Source organism: Mirounga angustirostris, unplaced genomic scaffold (genome assembly GCF_029215605.1).
Source record: "Mirounga angustirostris isolate CCGP_5_RB_7025 unplaced genomic scaffold, mMirAng1.0.hap1 SCAF_16, whole genome shotgun sequence".
NCBI classification, from domain to species: domain Eukaryota; kingdom Metazoa; phylum Chordata; class Mammalia; order Carnivora; family Phocidae; genus Mirounga; species Mirounga angustirostris.
The window spans coordinates 12,534,422-12,551,687 of record NW_026991724.1 but is presented as its reverse complement, the minus strand read 5'-3'; the positions used below and the strand labels follow the sequence as shown (position 1 = coordinate 12,551,687).

Below are 17,266 nucleotides of genomic sequence, written 5' to 3'. Positions count from 1 at the left end.
TTCAGCCTCAACTCAATCAAATCCATAGAGATAGGCAAATCCTCTTTTGGTAGAGGACGTTTTCTGTTTTACCATGACCTGGTTCACCTTCGTTCTGAGTTTAGAAATTCCATCTAGCAAGTTATCTTTCCTTTAAAAACTCTAGCAGACAATGCATTTGATCTATTTCTTTAAGTACAAAGCTCCATTTATTGTTTATGAATTCAAACTTCTGCTCTGTAATAAATTCCACGTTCTTACTAAGATATGCTTGAACAATATTCTGTGTCTGGTTCTTAGTACCCAATGTTCATGTGATGTCACAAATGATCCAGATGATAAAGGAAGCTGGGACAGTGTCAGGAAGAGGCTCCTCAGCTGATAGTATGTAACATTCAAAATGGCAGTAGAAAAGTTTTCCTTACCGCCTGCTGGCAGTTCATTCCGAGGTTCCCTTTTTCCCCACGAACTACTTTCATTAGACAATGCAGAGTTCGCCCTTTTCGATGTAATCCAGAACAGTGGTGTTCAATCTCCCCCCGACAGCTCAGGATGATCTCAGGGCTCAAAGAAAAGTCTTCCATCAACATGCGCCGGTAATCTAACATCTCCCCCTGGCACTCACTGCTTACTTGGCGCCCTAAGTTAGGATTTAAGTCACAACATTATGGATGGTGAGCATTACAATCAGATATCACCACATATAAAAGTACACGTTTTCCTCTAGAATATAATATACCAGTCATGCTATTATCTAGACTGAAAAGCTTAGAATACAGAAAGAGCTTTAAGAGTTTAAGACTTCAGAGACTAGGGTTTATCTGGACAGTGTTCTGCATTATATAGATTTTATACTACTAAACCAATAATGCAAATGCTGTACCAATGGAAGTCTTATCAATAAGATAATTATGGGGTAACAATGAAAGCCAAGAACAGTCCCTACTGGCCTACAGAGTTAAAGCCTGTGAAAAAGACCACATTTCAAATATTCACGATAGCCTCCCTAGCCTCCTTCCTTGAGCTAAAAATGCCAACTGGGAAAACCCAATAAATTTTTTTTTAAAGATTTTATTTATTTATTTGACAGAGAGAGACACAGCGAGAGAGGGAACACAACCAGGGGGAACGGGAGAGGGATAAGAAGGCTTCCCGTGGAACAGGGAGCCTGATGCGGGGCTCGGTCCCAGGACCCCAGGATCATGACCTGAGTCGAAGGCAGACGCTCAACAAATGAGTCACCCAGGTGCCCCAAGAAATTTTTTTAAAAAACAGCTTTACCGAGGTGTAATTAACATAAAATAGACTATATTTTTAAAGCATACAACTGGGGAAGTTTGACATATGTGTACGTTGTTGAAACCATCACCACAATCAAGATAGTGAAGATTTCCATTAACTCCAAGAGTTTCTCATGGTCCTTGAGAATCTCTCTCTCCCTTTCCACCCCACACCCCTCCCACATCAACCTATGATCTGCTTTCTGTGACTACAGATTAGTTTACCAGTTTCCACTTTTTAGAAGTTGATATAAACAGTCATACAGTATGCACTTTTTTGGTCTAACTTCTTTCACCCAGTGTAACTATTTTTAAATTCATCCATGTATCAACAATTCATTCCTTTTTATTGTCAAGTAATATGATTCCATTATGTGGATATACTACAATGTGCTTATCCCTTCAACTGTTGATGGACATTTGGGTCATTTCCAGTTTTGGGCTATTACAAATAAAGCTGTTATGAACATTCATGTATAAGAGTTTATATGCATATATGCTTTCATATCTCTTAGGTAAATATGGCTGGGTCATATGGTAGATGTATATTTAACTTTCAAGAAACTGGCAAACTATTTTCCAAAATGGTTGTACTATTTTAACTTCCCATCAGCAGTGTTCAATAGTCCAGTTCTTCCATACCCTTATCAACACTTAATACGGTCAGTCTTTTTAACATTAGCAATCTGTGTAACTTTTCTAAATTATCTGCACATAGCCTTTGGCCGTGTATTTACAGTCTTTCTTTTCTTGTTAATTTGCAGTTTAAGAACATTAACTCTTTTTTTTAAATACCCAAATTAGATGATATTATGTATACCATTTTACAATATTCTTTTACAAGTCAATAATCTCTACTTTTCCATTTTTGGACAATTTTATCTAATATCCAGACCATAATCAACATTCTCCAATTGTCTCCAAAATGTCCTTTGTTTGGTATTCAAGACCATGCACTGTCCCTGGGTGTTATTCCATTGCTTTCAAGCTTAGGAGTTTTTCCCACTATCCAGATATGAAAAAAAAAATTCATCAAAATTTGTTTTATTTAATGATTTTTTTTCCACTTAACTTTTTAATCACTAGCCAATTGTCTCTGGGCATTTCATTTTTACAGCTTATAGCCAATATTAAGAAAGACAACCCTGATCTTCTATACAGCCGATCTTGGTTCTTTTGTCAGGGGTTGACTTTTGGACTCAAAAGTTTCTATTTAGTTTCCTAATATCATCAGTATTATTAAGAATAACAGTACCTATCACTTATTTAATGCTAAGTGCTATTCCAAATAACCTCATTCAATCCTCATAAGAATTCCTCACTATAAATATTATTTTTGTTTTATAGATAAGAAAAATGAGTTTGGGGAGAGATTAAGAAATGTAAACAATGGCCACCCAGCCAGTTAATTTGATGATACAGCCAGCCATTAATTTAAAGCCCTATCTCTCTGACCCAAAGCTCATATGTTAAATCATTATGCTACCCTGACTCTGCTAAAAATGTTGACTACGCATTTTAAAAAATTAAAATGAGTGGATTTGAGAAATATACCTTACTTAAAAAAAAAAAATGCGGCACCGGAGTGGCTCAGTCAGTTAAGTGTGTGCCTCCGGCTCAGGTTATGATCCCGGAGTCCCAGGATCAAGCCCCACCTTGGGTTTCCTGCTCAGCAGGGAGTCTGCTTCTCCCTCTGCTTCTCCCCCTGCTCCTCCTCTCTCTCTCGCGCTCACTCTCTTTCTCTCAAATAAAGAAATAAAAAAAACAAAACAAAACTGGAGATTGTTGAGCTAAGAGAAAGAGCCTTTAACAAGGCTTTGGGACACCAAGCCTTCAGTTCCTGGAATTATGCTTAAAGAAAGGTTCCCAAGTTGCAAGGCCCAGGTGCGCTCAAAAGAGCAAATGCAGGAGGAAAAGAACATCTCTAGGTACAAGAGGCTTTAGAATATACATCCGAAAAGGACTGAAAAGGGTAAAAAGAAAGGAACTCTTACCTCTATGCACAGCTGACTCCAGACACATGAGAAGGTAGGAGAGCCTGGCTTCCCGGGACCGCGGAAGGTTTTCCACATTACACCGGTATTTCTTCAGGTCACTCTTACAGGATTTCGCCAACGAATAACTGACTTTGTAATCCTGGGCAATCAGCTTTTGGCGGGTCGTCAGTGCTTCTCGACACTGAATAAGGAGTGCAACAGAATTGTAAGACTACTCAGGTGGTTCTGCTGTTCACAGGGGCCTCTAAGACCAGCAGAGGCTCGTGGCCAAGTATATGTCAACAACTCCAGCCGTCACCAAAACGCCTACCTTGAAATTCGTTTAGACTCGAACACAGTATGTGTCCGTGTGTTAGTGCTGTGTTAGTTTGTGCGAAACTAGTGTGGGAAGAGGTAAGGCTGAAGGGCTGGCAAAGGCCTGGGGTCCTACCCTGAGCGGCTGACGGCTGCTGCAATAGCACAGCTGCCGTCCTACGCCCCCGAGTCCTTGGTGGGCTCCGGTACAGCGGCCTGACCAAGTTCTCCTCCACAATGTCCCTCAAGCCAGGTTCAGCTGACATAACACCCTGTGTTATGCTGTGTTACAGCCTACAGGATTATTCAGTAGTAAATGATAGAAGCAACTGAAATGAAACATTTCTTCAGCTGCACAGGAAAGTAAATGGCAGGAGAGCACAACCGAGAGTAATTTTCTTTTTTAAAGATTTTTATTTATTCATTTATTTGAGACAGAGAGAATGAGAGAGACAGAGAGCACATGAGAAGGGGGAGGGTCAGAGGGAGAAGCAGACTCCCTGCCGAGCAGGGAGCCTGATGCGGGACTCGATCCAGGGACTCCAGGATCATGACCTGAGCCGAAGGCAGTCGCTTAACCAACTGAGCCACCCAGGCGCCCGAGAGTAATTTTCTTTTTAAAAGTCATAAAAGATGCCTGCATTCATCCAGGGACAGAGGACTAATAGTACTGAGAATGCTTAATGAGACAACTACTGAAAAATTAAATAGGTCATTACCTGCAAAGCACACTGGTTTGGTTGGCCTAAGCTTCCTGAGTATGCAGGGCTGGCTTCAGTGTGACTATGATACACAATTCTCCAATTTTACTCCCCAAATTGATTCCCAATTGGCTTCCCAATGTCTAGATATCACAAAGCTTCATTTTCTTGGCTTAAGCAAAATATGCTTTGGTTCTCTAACTAAAAGCCAAGTGTCTTGCCTCTGAAAAGGGTAAGCTTTATCAGTCATTTATATTCTGATATGAATTTATAAGAATATTGTTTGAGAGGATTTAAAAAAACTTTAAAGAAATGAGTAAAATATTGGTTTGTTTCAAAGTAATACTTACCTTCTCACTCATGGATTCTTCAAACTTATGGTTAAAGAGGCATTTATACACTCTGCCTTCCCCAGCTTGCGTCTGTAAGATGGAACATACACACGATGATGAGGATGACGACAATTAGCTAAGTAGTTATGCTGGGCACTATCCACAATTTTACACAGAACTTTCTTTAAATCATTATAAATGTGAGCACCTTTGAACAAATGGCTCAGCCATTTATAACATTTAGTAGCCTTTGGAAGAAAACAGTGATCGCAGGAAAGATGAAAAAAATTTTCCCATGATGCTTGGCTATTGTCATTTGTTCCCAGATACACTATTACTCAGGGAACCAAGAGAAGTGTCTGTGAGTCTTTTCTTACGACTTTATGTTGGAGTCAACAAAACTCATAATCAGTGGCTCTGATGGTTAAAGCTGCTAATTCAAAACAGCAGAGGGTGGGAGTATACACAAGTTACTCTCAGTTCTTTGTTGTAAGGATGGAGATAATTCTATTTAAAGTGTTAGCAAGTCTTCTGTAAGGTCTGCAGATAGTAATCAAGGATTTAGTTTTAAAAGTTAGCCACCTGCTGTTTTATTCATCTTAGCCAAAAACATAAAACATGTAATATGGCAGTTTTAGACATGGAATAGGTGTGATTAGGATTCCCTGGTAAAACAGGATTCCTGCATATAAATAACATAGACTTCCAAGAACTAAAATTGAAAAGTGAGATAAAGTAGAAAAAATAATGTGTGGAGACTGTCAGAAGCCTACTGTTAACTAGATGTTAAATCATCAAGGCTGAACATCTAACATCATTCTCTGTTTTCCTGGGAACAACTCCGCCTTCCATTTCACTGCCTTATCTACATGGGAGAGTGTGCTGGTTTATTTTATTTCGGACTAGAGTATTAGAAAATACTTCAAAGGAGAAGAACAGCTTCTGAGCTGACTTACGTTTTCACAAAAACGCTCCCGATCATCTCGGCAAGCAAAATATAAATGCCGGTCTAGATGAAAGTCATCTGAGGACAGCTCAGCTACCCGCAGAATGGCTTTCTTGCAGAGTTCAGAGACTTGAATCTTGGGATCTCTCTCTTCTGCTTCCTTCACCAGGCCCTTTTCCAAACATGATACCACCTCACCTTGTGAATGTGCATCCTAAAATAGCAAGGGTACTAATATTGTAAAACTCTCACCACAATGAGTTTTAAATAAACATCATTTGCTTAAAAAAAAAATAAAAACAAACCAAAAAAACCCCCTCAATTCAATATATAGTTGGCTTATTGACAGTCTGCTGAGAAATTAGGTGGGAACCAACCACACTGTGGAAGTTACAGAAAATGTCCTCAACGATCTTCTGTTAGAACAGAATACTTGCATGCTACAAATGGAAAGAGAGATCCTGGGAGATTTAAATATAGTTTAGTTAGCACTAGAAATAGAAACCTGAATTCTTTGTTTAAATGTCAGAAAAATTTTAAGAATTTACATCAGCCCAATGCTCTGATCATGGTTCGTATCAATACTGAATTAACACTGCAGAAATCTGTTTACTGACCTCAAAGGGTGAGAGGTATTTCCCCAATAATAACGCTTTTATTCATGTTAAAAAAAACAACCCCAAATCCACTGAGAAAAGATGTCACAGAGACCCTCTTTCTTCATTTTTCTACTCCATACTGTCCACAAAAACCCCAATATGTACAATTTGTATTGTAATACTCACTTTGATGTTTTGGATTTATCTTAATACGATTTAATGAGATTACCACCCTTTATACAAACTGAGTTTGAGAGCTTTCCTAAAACCATCCAATTATCTTTAATTGTACATTGTATCATCCCCGTAGCAACCACAAGCATTCATTCACTCAAAATATGAGAAATTTCCCCTAAATATTTCTATTCAAGAGTCCCAATCTGCTATACCCAGAAGACATGCTTCAAAAACTTGAGAGGTATAACTATAAATACAGCAAACCAAAGCAGCAGAAGTACACGCTATCTCTTATTTACACACACACACAAAATCTTGTTATAGTAAAATACGGTGTCTATGAAATCATCTGTATGTAATAAAAAGATTCCTGAAACCAGGAAGGGAAACATCTGATTTTTTTTTTTTTTTAAAGATTTTATTTATTTGTCAGAGAGCAAGCGAACAAGCACAAGCAGGGAGAGCGGCAGGCAGAGGGAGAAGCAGGCTCTCCGCTGAGCAAGGAGCCCGATGCGGGGCTCGATCCCAGGACTCTGGGATCATGACCTGAGCTGAAGGCAGACGCTTAACCGGCTGAGCCACACAGGAGTCCCGGGAAACATCTACCTTAAGCAAAATTTCAACAATAACAAAAATTGTATACAGTTTTTTTCCTAAACTTTGTTGTAATGCAATTTGTTTAATAGCACATTCATTTCTAAGTATTTCCATGAAAACGTCCATGTTCTCTCCTATGATACCTGTGGAGAGGAGATAAAAGCTGTGGCATCTCTTGTGCAGAAGAGTAAACACAGGCCTAGAGGAGTTTATCAACTCGTCTTGGGTTGCAGAGAGTAAGGTGCCCAGCTAACAGTCCATCATTTATTTTTCTAGATCTTGGGGATCTAGGACACTCTTAAAATTTGTATGTGGGTGTTATTTATTCTCCTGAGAAGGGTTCACAGTTTTCATTAAATTTTCAAAATTTTGCTGACCCAAAAAAGGTTAGGAAGAACACTCTCCTAGCAGATTCTCATACCTCCTCTTCTCTATCTGTACCTGAACCTTGAACACTAGTTGTATGATTCTAAATGCATAAAAACCTGAGAGGACCATAAAGGTTTTTTGGAGGGCAATTCTGAATTACATAAACAAACTCTGGGGCGCCTGGGTGGCTCCCTCAGTTAAGCGGCTGCCTTTGGCTCAGGTCATGATGCCAGGGTCCTGGGATCGAGCCCCGCATGGGGATCCTTGCTCAGAGGGAGCCTGCTTCTCCCTCTGCCTGCTCTGCCTGCCGCTCCCCCCTGCTTGCGCGCTCTCTCTCTGACAAATAAATAAAATCTTAAAAAAAAAAAGATACATAGACTTTGAGAGACAAGTGACAAAAAGATAAGGACAGAGAGAAGAGTCGACACAAACCTTAGAATTCCAGAATAAGGCTTATTTTTTCTTCCTAATTTAATGAGTGACACTCAAGTTTGTCTGACTATGGCCCACTTAGGCGAGGCCTACCCATTTCCATTTCCCAAAGGAAAAACAAACCTATGATAACAAACATTTCAATAGAAACATATCAGACACTTACTATTTACAGTATACAAGAGATTATTATAAACATGATCCTAGTTTATAAAACAACATCCTATACCAAAGTTTAGTAGTCCATGATAACTTACTTAGATGGCTGTTAGCAATAATATAAAAGGGGTTGAAAATAATAATATGATAGTCAATTCTTGATTTAGATTTAGCCTTTAGTCCTGGAATCACAGGGTAAAGAAATGATTTCCATGTAATGAGTCTAAGTGTTTCCCTGTATACTTAGGGTCTTTAACTGTTTTAATTGTACCACCAGTAAGATTATCTACTTAGGGCTATTATATTTCTTAACGGTTCCATTTGCTTCTTCTTGGATTTAAATAAAGGCAGCATCATCGTGGCTTGAGATCCCCTCAGGAATCTGAGATTTAATTATAATTACAGCAATTGTAGCACCACATATTGGTGCTGGGCCATATCATCATCTCCATTAGATGTTTTCATTCATCCTAACTTTAATTTTTTCAAATAACTGTATTTGAGGTAATCTTCTCAGTTTCCTCAAGTCTGAGCATTTTCAGTTCAGCCCATTTTAGTTATATAACTGAAATGTATACAAATATTTGACAAAGAATACTGTATGCTAATTACTGAATAAGAATGAAATCAAGGGAGGTAAACTACACACTAGCACACCATCTACAGGAAAATAAAATTACTTAGGGTTAAAAAAGGGTAAGTTAGGGGCGCCTGGGTGGCTCAGTCGGTTAAGCAGCTGCCTTCGGCTCAGGTCATGATCCCAGAGTCCTGGGATCGAGCCCCACGTTGGGCTCCCTGCTCAGTGGAGAGGCTGCTTCTCCCTCTCCCACTGCCTGCCTCTCTGCCTACTTGTGCTCCCTCTCTCTCTCTGTCAAATAAATAAAATCTTAAAAAAAAAAAAAGGGTAAGTTATTAATACATAGGCTTGACATAGGAATAACAAATGATCCTGTAAATGAACTTAAAATGGATTTCTACCATGGCGAGATAAATGTCTTAAAACTACTAACAGTCCTGATCAGTTTTTAGCAATTTGATAGGCAGTATCTTTTATTCCCCATAAACCTTGTCCTTTTTTCTTTTTAAGAAGAGAAAAATGACACTAATCTCAAAAAGGAAGAACTCAGTTTTCATCTCTGCTATAAACCACTCTCTAATTCGATGTTTTTTGTGTCTTCTGTGATCTTCCTCACTACACAGAGAAAAAGACTGACCAAATTATTCAAAGTAGGTGGTTAAAAGCAGGGAATGGTAAAATTATATTAACTACCAAGTGAAAAGTCTAAAAGTAGTAATAATGTGGCACACATCCACAATTAAGTTCCTGTACTGGATCGCACACTGTACTTTTTCTTCAGATGATGTAAATTATTTACACTTTTACGTTTGAAGATCTGTCCTTTCATTTTAACTATATTTATTTAGAAAAATTTTTATTAGGGGCGCCGGGGTGGCTCAGTCGGTTAAGCGGCCTTCGACTCAGGTCGTGATCCTGGAGTTCCGGGATCAAGTCCCGCATCGGGCTCCCTGCTCAGCGGGGAGTTTGCTTCTCCCTCTGACCCTCCCCCCTCTCATGTGCTCTCTCTCTCTCAAAAAAATAAAATCTTTAAAAAAAAAAAAAAATTAGAAAAATTTTTATTAATATAGTCTTTGTTCTCAAATTTACATATATTAACATTTTGAAAGAAAATCAGTTTTGACATATGACTCTTCTACATTCATACAGAGGCAGGGTACAAACAGATGAACCATTACCCTGATCCTCTGACCTTTGGAGGAAGTCAGTTCAAAGGCAGTCACAGAGAGAGTCTGCAAGCTTCAGTGGCAGATTTGAAATCGACAAGCCAGAAGCTGATTCATTAATTTTTAGGATAATTTGCATATCTAAATAACTGGCCCCAGAGAAATGAACTATAGTTAGAAAAGGCAAGAAGGGCTGAGGACATGCCTCCCTCATTTTTAAACTTGGCTGTAGCACCAGAGTGGATTATATAGGAAGGAACATGCTTTTTGAAGAGTGCAAGCATGAATCTATCTTCTTGTACCCAAAATACAGAAAGCCCCAGGATAGGGGCCTGGTATAAACAGAAGTTCACCTAACCGGGAGGTAGAGCAAAAGATAAACATGACAAAAATGTGCGTTTTGATGGTCCATAGAAACATTTTTTTTGTTGTTATTTTACAAAGCTGGGCAAACAATCCTCATCATCCGGTTCTCCGGCTCTAGTGCTACTGTTTTCTGTGATTATTTCAGGCACTAAGATTTAATGACTCAAACACGCAGTTGAAAGCAGGTTTTATACTGACAATTCAGATTGCTAGTGGGAAGCTAACCAGCAATTATCTTGGTGTCAACAGGGAAAAACTACTATAAAAAGAGGTGAATTGTAATGGTCTACTCTACAGTGTAGACCACTAATCACAAATACGGAAAAGTGTCATCACTGATTCCTAAAAAAAAATGTGTCTGGAACACTTATGTGAAGCTTTTAAAAAGAGCGAGATATGGAATTGGACATGATCTCTAACACCCTAAATAAAGTCAGAAGAGCTTCCTGAATTATTAGGGTAGCTTAAGCTTTTGTGCCATTTTTAGAGTCTGCAGGGAAGGAAGAAATCTGCCTTCTTTATTAAAACTGGCCTTTCTTTAGCTGCCAAAAGCTCTATGCCAAGTTCACAGTGCTCTCAAGACTGACTCAGAGGTGCCCTGTGAAAGGGCCAGAGCCCTGTGCTGGTATGAAAGAAAGGGTATTTGGTGACAGGCAGACAATACCCAGCCCTAAAATCGTCATCTGAACTGGTGTGTGCAGTTCCAGCATTCCAACATCATGCCCCCCACCCTATGTCAGTGACAGAAGCCGGCAAACCATGGGGCAATGAACAAATAAGAGGACAAAGGGACAAAAAGGTTTTATTTCCCATCATATTTCCTAAAGAGCAGATTAATGAGCAGTGGCAACTAATAGCTGATGTCAGACATATGCCTCAGACCACCTCTCCCCCAGCATCTGTTACTTCTCAGGAGTTTATTTCATTTTGCTGCGCCAACAAATTCAGAATAAACCTGGCCAAACCTCCATTGTGAGCTTTTGGACAACAGACTCACAAGAACAAAAATAAGACCACACATAATTAAGAAAGAAGTCGTCAGCTAGGTAGTTATTTTCCTTCTTGTCTCTACTAAAACTAGTTCTTCCGAAATAAAGATATAGCAATAGATCACATTTATAGAGTACCTTTCTTCTCACAAGCCAGAAGTACCTTCACATATCTTAAACTTTTCTAATATTTAAATATCTTCTTTTATACCAGTGTGTTTACTAAGTAATTTTTTTATAGCAGCAATGAGGTATATGCAGAGAAAGGTTAGACAAGTTAAGGCTCTCCTACTCCAACTACTTTGCCCACAAGACAACAAAATGCTTTGCCAGGGAACGCTATAGGTAACAAGCAACTGGTTTAGTATTTTGAAGATGACACTTCTCTTGGCTGATATTGATTCTTCTGCTTTCCCAGACAGTACTGAAACACTACAAACAGATGAAATGTATTCACGGGTCAACTAGCCTTACATCTTGGGGCTGTCTGGACCTCCACTTTAAGGCCATCTCCAGCCCTAAATTTTTCCCATGCCAGTTATACAAAACTTTTCTTTCATCAAGTTCGTAGGACCCCTTTGGTGAAGCCGGTATAAATATAATAGATACCTTTTCTCCAAGCCGAATGCTGCCACATTTCAGAATGTTGATGTCATTTTTGCAGTCATCCATGAAGCCACAGATTAGACGGTAATCACTGAAAATGATGGCCGTCATCTTGGTGATATACTGGTGACACTGGTACTCAGTGATGTTGCCTCGGTGATCCACCAAGCAGGAAACCAAGTAACCTTTCCCAACTGGTTCATCAGCACATTCTTTAATCTGCTCCAAAGAAAGTGGCTGTTTTACACAAGTATTTTATTCTCCTACCAAACAACTTTTACAAAAGAGAATGTCTGGTATTTTCTTATTGACTTCCCATCTATATTTAGAAGAAAAAGAGGAACACTTACAAACACATTTGTTATAAAGAAAATAGTGTCATGCCTACTCAGATTGTTGTGGTGTCTAGGATATATCTGATTAATGTGTTTGGCAACAATTTTTAAAAATTTCAGCTTTACTGAAATATAATTTTAAAAAGCTTTTAACATCTACAGCTTTAGAATGGTTCTACTGAAAAGTCCCTTTATCCACGCAAAGAACGCAATGGACAGTGAGGAGATTAATCTAGGAAACAGTTCTGGAAAACAGGTGCAGAACTGAAGTCTAGTGGCATGTCCCAAGCCAAGCTACACAACAAATTATTATTGTTAGGTAAACCTAATGGCCAAAAGAAGGGAGGCGGGAAGGCATAATATTACTTCTTGACATGACATTAATATGCTCTGAATTAACTGTGGATTTGGACATGTGTTTTTGAACTTAGTAGAATCCCCAGCTTCACCACTGTGGTCTGGAACAGAAACATGTTTAAAACGATGCTCAGTGCAGTCTGGCAAGAAGTCTGAGAAGGGGAAGGCCACTGCAAATCTAATTGGTGCTTTAGACACATGTTCTAGTGGATCAAGCACAGAGCTATTCCACATGGTTTGTGTTCCTGCAAAGTGCATCCCAAACCACACGTGCTAATGAAGCAAGCTAGCCAAAAAATGCTGAAATTCAGACATAAAAAAGTAAAATCTACTTACTGGGTTGTAAGCTTGAATTATAAAACAGGGGAGGTTGTTTAGAAAAATCCTACTGCATTTGAAGAATTTAAAAACAAACAAAAATGGTAGTTTTGACAAGAGTAAGGGGCCCAAATGTAAATGTTCACTTTTAATATAAACAAGAAGAAATTTTTATTGGCTCTTTGAAACCAAGAGTGACCATTTTCTACTATCACACTACCTATCCTAAATACGTACAGAGGGCAAAACAAATATATTCTCCCTTTCCAAAAGGTGCTAGGTGAAGATATACTACACACTCATTATCTTCTAGCCCACGGGGTCTCTTCAAGTCTAACTCTTCTATCAAATTCAAGCATGTCAAACACTCAGTTCAAGACAGAAAATGGTGTTTACTTTTCAAGAAAGCAAACTTGAGAATTTAAGCAAATAGTCTCACTCTGGCTTCAAGAGGCAGCAGAGATCTTCTACAATCAAGATGAATGCAACTCTTTCAACTTAACCTTGAGCTTTTTTTTTTTTTTTTTGAGATGCCCAAAAAGAGGGTCATGAATTTACTTCCAGGAAAAGGCTTTTGTTTTGTTTTTGAGCAAAACAGAGTTAAGTTTCAAAAGTGAAAGGAGGAATAGCTACTTGAAAATTCTCAATTTTTGTAACTCAACCACGGAGAAAACCCCGTATAAGAACACAGAACTAGGGCGCCTGGGTGGCTCAGATGGTTAGGCATCTGCCTTCGGCTCAGGTCATGATCCAGGGTCCTGGGATCGAGCCCCACATCGGGCTCCTGGCTCAGCTGGGAGTCTGCTTCTTCCTCTCCCTCTGCCTCTCCCACTGCTCATGTGCTCTCTCTCTCCCTCTGTATCTCTGTCTCAAACGAATAAATAAAATCTTAAAAAAAAAAAAAAAAAAAAAAAGAACACAGAACTAGGGGCAGACGCCTGGGTTTTAAACCTTAGTGAAGTGCAAGTATTCATACAGCTCTTACACTGGGCAATCAATAGTTTACAAATCTGAAGAAAAACCAGGAGCACATTTTGAATTGGAGCCCCAATAAGAAAATAAATGTATATTTAGCTTTAATCACTTGAGATTTTACTGAAACACAGAGAGGTAGTACCTATTTGTATTTTAGTTTATCACCAATTAGGATAGGGTATAGTGTCTGAATTAAAAGTTTATGCTTTCCTCCAACCATTCTATTGGCTAGAAGCTTAATACAACAGAAGGAAAATTTCTATGATTAACAGCAAAAAACACCATTAAGTCATCAACATGTCCATGAATGGGAGTAAAGTCTGAAGTGGCTGGGGAGCAGATTCGTAAGATGCCATTGGAAAAGTGCTGTCGTCACTCTATTTTTGACATGAAGCAGTAGGAAAGCCACCAGTATTTGGCTCAACAACAGAGAGTAAATAAAAGTTTGGTTTGCAGTTTGCAGGTATTCTTGTGATGCTGTTTTTCTCCCTGCAAGTAGGATTGCAAGACAGAGGACTGGAAGGAGATGTAGAATAAAACATTTTGTTGGCAACTATGTTCTTCCTGATATTTAATTTCCCTGACTCCAGTATAATCTCCCTCTAGGGAGGGGTAAATTCCCATTTTTACTTGAAATCATTTACAAAACCACAACACCCCAAAAGGTTACAAGAGGACCACCATTACATGAACATTATAAGAAAGCCAGTTATACACACATACATACATACATACATATATATCTATATCTATCTATATCTTGTATAAGCCAGTAAAGAGGGAAATTATTCTGATGAATCTGCATAGACTCTGAGCTAAATTTCCATATGGCAATCAAACTGGTATATACAGTTAACCATACAGCTGAAGGGAGTATGAGGTGCAGAATATTAAAGCTGAAGCCAATGTTTTCAAAGATATGCTATTCTATTCTGGAGCCCCAAAGTAAATATGAAGAAGGGTCACTGCTTTAAAAGAATAAAACATATCAGATCCAGTACTAGAAGGTCTGAGGAAGAAAACATGTTCTACAAGGTCCCATAATGACGTAAGTGAGGAACAACAGCCGAGGGCTTATCTGGTTGGGATAGTGTCCTCCTTAAGAGCTAAGAACGGGGTGCCTGGGTGGCTCAGTTGGTTAAGCAACTGCCTTCGGCTCAGGTCATGATCCTGGAGTCACAAGATCGAGTCCCATGTCGGGCTCCGTGCTCAGCAGGGAGTCTGCCTCTCTCTCTGACCCTCCCCCCTCTCATGCTCTCTATCTCATTCTCTCTCTCAAATAAATAAATAAATAAATAAATAAATAATCTTAAAAAAAAAAAAGAGCTAAGAATGTTGTCCTGAATTAAGTCATCAGTAGGGTAGTTTGAGGACAGATCTATGTGTTGTAAGATGTAGAATTATTAACTTTGAGGTAGAAAAACAGCAACTGTTCTTTGTGATTTTTATACTTTGGTATGCAGAAATCTCTGGCCTTTTGGAATTTTTTTTTTTAAAGATTTTATTTATTTATTTGGGAGAGGGAGACAGAGGTAGCGAGAGAGAGAATGAGCGAGGAGGAGAGGGAGAAGACGTGGGGATTGATCCCAGGACCCCGGGATCATGATCTGAGCTGACAGCAGCCGCTTAACCAAGTGAGTCACCCAGGCGCCTCCTTTTGGAATTTCTATCTCTGATTCTCAAAAATAAAATAAAATAAAAATTTCAAAACCACAATTTTCACTAGTGTTTTTTGTTGTTCACATTGAACCAAGATAATTGAAAATTTTCCCCAATTAACATCCACATGATGCTATACATTATCATTAATTATTTTTGTTTTTATACTCAACATCTATCTATAACAACATACACAATCCTGTCACAAATCTTTTTAATGCTAACTCCTATTACTTGAAGCATATGCCTCTGTGGTTCCATTGAACCAACTGTGTAACTCAGAAACATTTATAGACCTCCTGGGGAGACCATTCTGATAAGCTTCAGACATCAGCAGATTGCAAAAAGTATGAGCACAGCATTGATGACAGAAGCAGTTGTGTCCTCTGTTTGGGGACCAACAGAGCCTGATTTCCAATGTGTCTGAATCAACAGCATCCTACGATCAATGTAGGTGAATGTTTACAAAAAAGGAGGCTGGTTACACTCCCCGCTGCCTCGGCCTCTCTCTCAGCCAATACAGATGTGAATTCCAAGAAAAGTAAAGTAACTGAGTCAGTCATTCCTCCCTTAATGACTGGCCTGGTGAACAGATGTAATTTTCTCTTCTAAGCCATTAAATACCCACAAAATTCTTTCACAACCTACCTCTGATATGGTGGATTTGCAAACCTCTCTGGCCACAGATTCAAATTTGGGGTCTGTAGTTAGATTCAGCTTGTAATTCCACAACAACTACATACAAGAGAAAAATACAAACAAAAACTCCAGTTAGAATACGGAATTTTTCATCGATGGTTCCTGTAAGTGATAAAAGTCCATTATACAGAGTCAGATAAAACATATTCAGGTAATGAAAAGAAAAGTAAGATAAAAATGTCATTGTGTTTACAGATAAAAGGAAAAAAAATGAACAGACAAAATAAAACACTACCATTCAGGCATACTTTTTTCTTTTTACACTTAAGGAAAATTATTTTTTTAACTCAAGAAAAAAATTACAATTAAAATCCCTGGTAAGGTTTTCAGAGAAAACATTAATAAGGTTGTACAAGCTAAATTCTATTAAATCAAAAAGTTTAACCCAGTAGCTCAGATTTGGTGGGTTTAGTTGCAGATTTCACAATCCACAGTGCTTCCACAGTCAGTTTTATGAAGGAGAGATGCCGAGGGCCTAGTTTGCAGGCGTATCTATCTTCACTCCTTTAAAACCCTTCTTCTTTGCCTTGACACATACACCATAAGGTCTACTTTACACAATTGTTTTTAACATGTTTTAAACTCCAAACTATCTAAAGCCATTACTATTTACGGATGAGCGCTGAGTATTACCGTACCTTTTGCAGCTTTACTTAACAATTTTCAGTGTATGATTCAATTTCTGAAAAGTAGCACAAACGAGCCCTTATACTCAGCTCAGATGGAGAGACAGAGCAGGGACTTTGCATGATGCTGAACATGAAGAGACGGGGGGAGGGAGACGCAGTTCACAAGCCTTTCTGCTATACTCCAAGACAAACAATACAATCAATCACTCACTGATTCACTGAAACATCTGCTTAGCACTTACGATATACCACACACAGTCTGAACTCAAGGTCTTCATAGGCTATTAGAGGAAACAGAAAAACATGTTTGAAAATGTACTGTACTAGGAACTGGGGAATAAAACAAAAGGAGAAAGACAAAGACTATATTATCCAGTGGTGGCTCTGGTCAATGGCAAGTAGTGTGAGTATTTGGTTAATGGCAATACAAGGTACCCCTGGACTGTGCTGGGGGGTTTGGTCAAGTAAAATGTAACATAGAAAGTGCTATCTAAGATGAAACCTGAAAGATGAGCAGTTAGCCACAGTAAAGGGGTAGGGAGAGGACTATTTTAGGTAAATGAAACAGCATGTGTGGAAGCTCACTGAAAGGGAAACGGCATCTTAGAGGAACTGAAAGTCCAATGGAAGACTGACTCTGAAAACCCTTGTAAGCTATGTCTGAACTTCAACCTGAGAGTAATGGGGAGTCACTGAAGGGAAAATAAGGGAGTGACATGACCAGATCT

At 38.8% G+C, this 17,266-nt stretch overlaps 1 protein-coding gene across 7 annotated transcripts in view; it reads right to left on the bottom strand.

Moving 5' to 3' along the window:
- Window positions 1-17,266, bottom strand: part of GLG1 (golgi glycoprotein 1) — a 174,909-nt gene that overhangs the window by 47,872 nt on the left and 109,771 nt on the right. For all 7 annotated transcript variants that reach the window (XM_064580152.1, XM_064580153.1, XM_064580154.1 and 4 more), the window contains exons 3-8: window positions 15,859-15,945; window positions 11,570-11,785; window positions 5,540-5,743; window positions 4,602-4,673; window positions 3,254-3,437; window positions 405-619 (exon numbers count right to left, since the gene is read on the bottom strand). In XM_064580152.1, the coding sequence (XP_064436222.1) occupies window positions 405-619; window positions 3,254-3,437; window positions 4,602-4,673; window positions 5,540-5,743; window positions 11,570-11,785; window positions 15,859-15,945 (978 nt within the window). The remainder of the gene's footprint in view (window positions 1-404; window positions 620-3,253; window positions 3,438-4,601; window positions 4,674-5,539; window positions 5,744-11,569; window positions 11,786-15,858; window positions 15,946-17,266) is intronic.